At 38.8% G+C, this 6,000-nt stretch overlaps 1 protein-coding gene across 1 annotated transcript in view; it reads right to left on the bottom strand.

The window, feature by feature from the left end:
- Positions 1-620: 620 nt before the first annotated feature.
- Positions 621-6,000, bottom strand: part of LOC110517371 (serine palmitoyltransferase 2) — a 41,705-nt gene continuing 36,325 nt past the window's right edge. Inside the window, exon 12 of the mRNA XM_036976211.2 lies at positions 621-4,668. Within this exon, the coding sequence (XP_036832106.1) occupies positions 4,516-4,668 (153 nt within the window). The 3' untranslated portion in view covers positions 621-4,515. The remainder of the gene's footprint in view (positions 4,669-6,000) is intronic.

The raw sequence follows: 6,000 nt of genomic DNA, 5'->3' as shown, positions 1-6,000 counted from the left end.
GCATTTGTATTGTTTGGGTGTGATCGTCTGTAGTCCTTGCCACATGCGACGCATGTCTGAGTTGTCGAACAAGATAAAAACTAGACGAAAAGAGCCACCTACAATTCCCCACACGACAGCTTCTTGCATTGTTGCCATTCAGAATCGTAACAAAGCATGGCTTCTGGCCCCATCGAAGCGGGCGCATCTACAGTGAGTTGTACAGTTCTAAATTGACTACAAATTAGTTCTGTGTGGAATGCATCTAGACAGATCGTGAACACATTTGTTCTCAGAATAATAGATAAATAGCCACAGATGTTAAGACAGAACAGAGGAGGGGAGGGGTGGGGGGGGGGTATTTCAAAAATAATCAGCTCAAGGAAAGAACAAAAAAGACTGGAGACATTTTTGGGACGGACTAACAATGTTAAATAGGATATGTTGAATCATACAGGTAGGTGTTTTTTCAATGAGAGATGCATATATTTGCTTAACTCAACAATGAGAAGGATATACACACACACAATCATTTGTTCTATCATTTTCAATAGAAATACAGGTGTTGGTGTTAGTCATAGTGATAGATACATTTAATAGTGTGTGTAACAAATAAAACAGAATAAATGAGATGAGATGTCTTCTTTAAGATACAAACAGGTTGTAAGTCATTTAATGGTATTCATTCTGTAAAGACTTTCCGATAGATGACATTACACATCGTGCGTATGTGTATAGACCTTGGCCAAAAGACAAATCTAACCTAGAGCTTGATACAAACAAAGACAGATTTAATCTCAGCACCGTTTCCAACAGCACGGTTTAACACACACCATTGCTTCAAAAACCTCAAATGGTTTATCTTTCAACCCTAACTATCTCCAAACATTGAACTTGCCAAGGCTAAAAGCCTACTGATAACATACAGGATTTATACAGCCGCGTACATAGTAGGTCAGTTCACAAATCTCTCCCATTGCTGGTTAAACAATGTCATTTTACATCAAAGAACTTTTTAATCTTTTCATTTTAAAAACACATTTGCTTTAAAAAAAAAATGGGCCAGTGATTAATGACATATGAAGCTAAATGTTATTTGCTTTGTAGAAATGTAAAAAGCTTTCCTGAGATCATGTTGCTGGATATGAGCAATCACATCCTGTCTCAATAGAGATGGGAACAGGATACGGAGCAGGCATCCCAAATTGTGCCCCATTGCCTTTATAGTGCACTACTTTTGACTAAGGCTGTGGTTAAAAGTAGTACACTATAGGAAAAAAGAGTGCCATTCGGGACCAAGAGAGACTAACTACATGGGCCCACCCAGCTTGAACTAAATACAATGCAGAATCAACAAGGTTTCAGTTTTACTGTTAAACAAATTCTAGACACTTTAAAATGTCAAGAGATAGTTTAAAAGGAGCTTGTAGTGGTGGAATGATCACAGTGCTAGCCTCAGTTCTGTTCGATACATTTCTACACTCACACACCTCAACTACAAACCGGATATTTGACTTATCACAATATTACACTTGAAATGACCCATAGGTTGTCCCATTGAAAATCAAATATATAATTTACACAAATAAAATAAATATACAAGCCAGCCAAAACAAAATCAGCTAATTCTGGAATGCCATATCAGATAAGAAGAATCATTGTGAGACAGTCGGCGGTAAAAAGACGCTTCCTTCAAACCAAGCATTCGTTAGCCAGCCGTAAAGCCTGTCGTTAGCCAGCCGTTAAGTCTGCCGTTAGCCAGCCGTAAAGCCTGCCGTTAGCCAGCCGTAAAGCCTGTCGTTAGCCAGCCGTAAAGCCAGCCGTTAGCCAGCCGTAAAGCCTGTCGTTAGCCAGCCGTAAAGCCTGTCGTTAGCCAGCCGTAAAGCCTGTCGTTAGCCAGCCGTAAAGCCTGTCGTTAGCCAGCCGTAAAGCCTGTCGTTAGCCAGCCGTAAAGCCTGTCGTTAGCCAGCCGTAAAGCCTGTCGTTAGCCAGCCGTAAAGCCTGTCGTTAGCCAGCCGTAAAGCCAGCCGTTAGCCAGCCGTAAAGCCAGCCGTTAGCCAGCCGTAAAGCCTGTCGTTAGCCAGCCGTAAAGCCTGTCGTTAGCCAGCCGTAAAGCCTGTCGTTAGCCAGCCGTAAAGCCTGTCGTTTCAGTGAGGTTACATCATCTTTGCATTTCCAATGCCCATCAGTAGTACTAGCACTGAAGACATGTCAGTTATTAAAAACACACGTACATAGGTACTCTGGAACAGGGTTGGGGGTCAATTCCATTACAAATCAAGTCAATTCAGGAGGTCAATTCTAATAGTTTTCTGAATTTTCTGAATAAACATTTCCAAACTGAAATTCCATGAAATGTAACTTCCTGAAATGGCTGACTTTAAATGGAATTTAGAAGAACTGCTGTAGAACATAGAGCTGCAACCCACAGAGATACTATATTAGAAACATCTTCCCCAAAACAAGGCAGATTGAAATACTATAGGGAATTTGCAATAAATAGAAAAACGTCCTGTATTAAACCTATTTTGTGCATTATACATAGCTCATAAGGCATTATAATGCAATATTCATAGCTCATAAGGCATTATAATGCAATATACATAAGGCATTATAATGCAATATACATAAGGCATTATAATGCAATATACATAGCTCATAAGGCATTATAATGCAATATACATAGCTCATAAGGCATTATAATGCAATATACATAGCTCATAAGGCATTATAATGCAATATACATAGCTCATAAGGCATTATAATGCAATATACATAGCTCATAAGGCATTATAATGCAATATACATAGCTCATAAGGCATTATAATGCATTATACATAGCTCATAAGGCATTATACATAGATCATAAGGCATTATAATGCATAGCTCATAAGGCATTATGGATGCACTTATAATACCTTATAAAGAGGGTATCCATAGGAAGTGTTTTCCGAATAAGGACATATCTGTACATCAGAGAAGCATGGTTAGGATGCAGCATGGTCATACGTACAGATAGACAGTGTGGTTACATTACACCCAGCGTGTCATTGTTCAGGAAGAAGACATCAGCGCTGGGTTGTTTAATAATAGTATAAGCACTTAGGTTTAGATATACCGTTAGATATTCACATGACATGTGTCTTCAGTAACGGGCAGTTTCCCGCACACAGATGAAGGCAAGAATCTCCATTGAAATATATGTATTTTCTATTCCAGGAAGCCGATCCTAAGAAACACACAACACGACCTGGCTCTTATTTATCCTATAGCAGTATTAGAGCATCTTCATTCATGGATACGTTAAAGACTCTGTTTAAGACATATGAGTTCAAGTTATTCCAGCACAGGTGTAAAGAACACTAAATATTAAAGGCTGAAAAAGATGATAGAAAATAAAAAAAAACATTCACCACATGGTCGGCTCTTCAAAGGGATCCCCCCCCTACTATTCTAAATATCTCAACAGATCTTTTTGGAACAAAGTCGTGTTCATTAGGCACAAAATGGAACAAAAACTAACTGAAACTGGGAGGGACTACCAGGGCTTGTCCAATAAGAAATGCTTGTTTTGGCAGAGACGTGCCCTAATGAACATGAGCCAGGTGTGATACGTAGATTACAGAGAGAGCTAGGACTACTCATGGAAAGCAGCTCTGTGATTGGTGACTAGCTACGATGTTAAGTCAAAGAAGATGTTCACATGTTAATTTACAGTATAAACAGTAGATAATGTACAATACATATATTTGGTTAGAGAAAGGACCCAATGACAATATTCAAGTATAAAACACTGATTAGAGTGGAAAGGTTTAAGTTAAATAAAATAAAAAGGTTGACACTTGATGTACCCCATGTGATATGAAGGCCTATATTTAGGTGGGGATGGGGTATTTTACCCATATCAACAGTGCTCTACTAACGTAAGGAATGATAGATATTATTTATTTACTTTGTCTGTTACATAACTCCTGCCAGTAACCAACCATTGGTATAACCAAACAAGTGGTACTGTATATTTTAATATGAAAACCTATCTTAAAAGCTGAAAATACATGTAAGAACCGCAGCAGGTAGCCTATTGGTTTAAAGTGTTGGGCCTGTAAGCTAAAAAGGTAGCTGGTTCGAATCCCTGAGCCGAATCAGTGAAAAAGCTGTCAATGTGCCGTTGAGCAAGGTGCTCCAGTAAGTGGCTCTGGATAAGAGAGTCTTCGAAATTACTACAATGTCAATGTAATCTTGTTATTATTGCATTGGAAGACCCCATAATGCACAAAGACATATTTAAGACTCAACATTAAGGTACAAACTCAAAAAAAAAAAATGAAGTCACAATAAGTTAAGATGCATTATGAAAACCCTCTGGGCACATGGTGACTGTTCAGACCTGGTGAAGTTTCACTTAGGTACAGATCTAGGATCAGCTTTCCATCCCCCAATCCTAACAACAACTATTAGTGAGGAAAAATACTAAACTGACAAGATCAGCATCTAGAGGCAACTTGACCCTACACCAGTGTAGGCAATTTCAGTTAGTTACATGACAGAAGGCTTGATGTGGCTGGGCTCCTGGAGCAGACTCTCCTCAGAGGACCATGAACCCAGGGAGGAGGGGAGATGAGGACGTCTCTGGTGTCTAGAATACTTCAGCTGTAATATATCTCCTACCTCACTGATGGCCTCCAACGCCTGGGGAGAAGACAGGAGAGAAGATTAAACAACAAGTGGAGAAATGAGAAGCTACTCAACATCAACATGAAAGAGAGAGAGAGCTGGATGGATTCCATTTGGTCTCAGAAGCAGGATCCTCTACTGTGGAGAAATGAGAAGCTATACAACATCAAGATCAACAGCAGAATGTTGAGCATAAGAAGCAGGAGCATTTCCTGCTGACCCAGGAGATTGAGATGGGGGGGGGGGGGTTTCTTACAGCATTGTGAGGGTTGCTGAACCCTGAAATTCACCTGATCAAACTGTTAATGAAGATAAATGGGGGCCATTTGCGTAAGGGTGAACAAAGAATACACAACTAGAGCTAAAACTACACCACTTACCCCAGGAGACTTTATCTGCCCTGCAATACCATCGGTCCGCAACCCCCTTGGAAACAATCTATCTTCCTCCACTTTCTTTGTTTCATACCTTCTCTGAACTTTGTAAAGAGAGGAAAAAGTGTCTGTTGACCCACTCATCAAAAAGATGGACTGTCCTAGGTCAGACAACACTCCTTAAATAAAAGTGTCTGAGCTCGCTGATCCACCATAGTAAATGGCCTGTGCTGTCATCCTTCCAGGTCTCCCACCCACACCTGGGTTCAAACAATAGGTGTTCTCCCAAAACATGTTGTAGACGTGATTGAACCTGCCTGGGTGTACCAGACGGGCGGGGTTGGTAATTATGGGACGATTGTTGGTTCCATTGCGCCAGGCAAACTCTATTGAACCCAGTTTAAGTATTTGAAAGGAAAATATTTTCTGAACCCTCTCACCCTCTAATAAAGCACATATATCTAATAAAGCACATATATCTAATAAAGCACATATATCTAATAAAGCACATATATCTAATAAAGCACATATATCTAATAAAGCACATATATCTAATAAAGCACATATATCTAATAAAGCACATATATCTAATAAAGCACATATATCTAATAAAGCACATATATCTAATAAAGCACATATATCTAATAAAGCACATATATCTAATAAAGCACATATATCTAATAAAGCACATATATCTAATAAAGCACATATATCTAATAAAGCACATATATCTAATAAAGCACATATATCTAATAAAGCACATATATCTAATAAAGCACATATATCTAATAAAGCACATATATCTAATAAAGCACATATATCTAATAAAGCACATATATCTAATAAAGCACATATATCTAATAAAGCACATATATCTAATAAAGCACATATATCTAATAAAGCACATATATCTAATAAAGCACATATTGAAATGCCTTTCCTGTCTTCCACGCCAGCAGCACATCAGCCATGA

The sequence above is a fragment of the Oncorhynchus mykiss genome, chromosome 4 (assembly GCF_057628025.1).
Source record: "Oncorhynchus mykiss isolate SJ-2025 chromosome 4, ASM5762802v1, whole genome shotgun sequence".
Classification (NCBI taxonomy): domain Eukaryota; kingdom Metazoa; phylum Chordata; class Actinopteri; order Salmoniformes; family Salmonidae; genus Oncorhynchus; species Oncorhynchus mykiss.
Note: the sequence above shows the minus strand (reverse complement) of the source record. Positions and strands in the feature narration are given on the sequence as shown.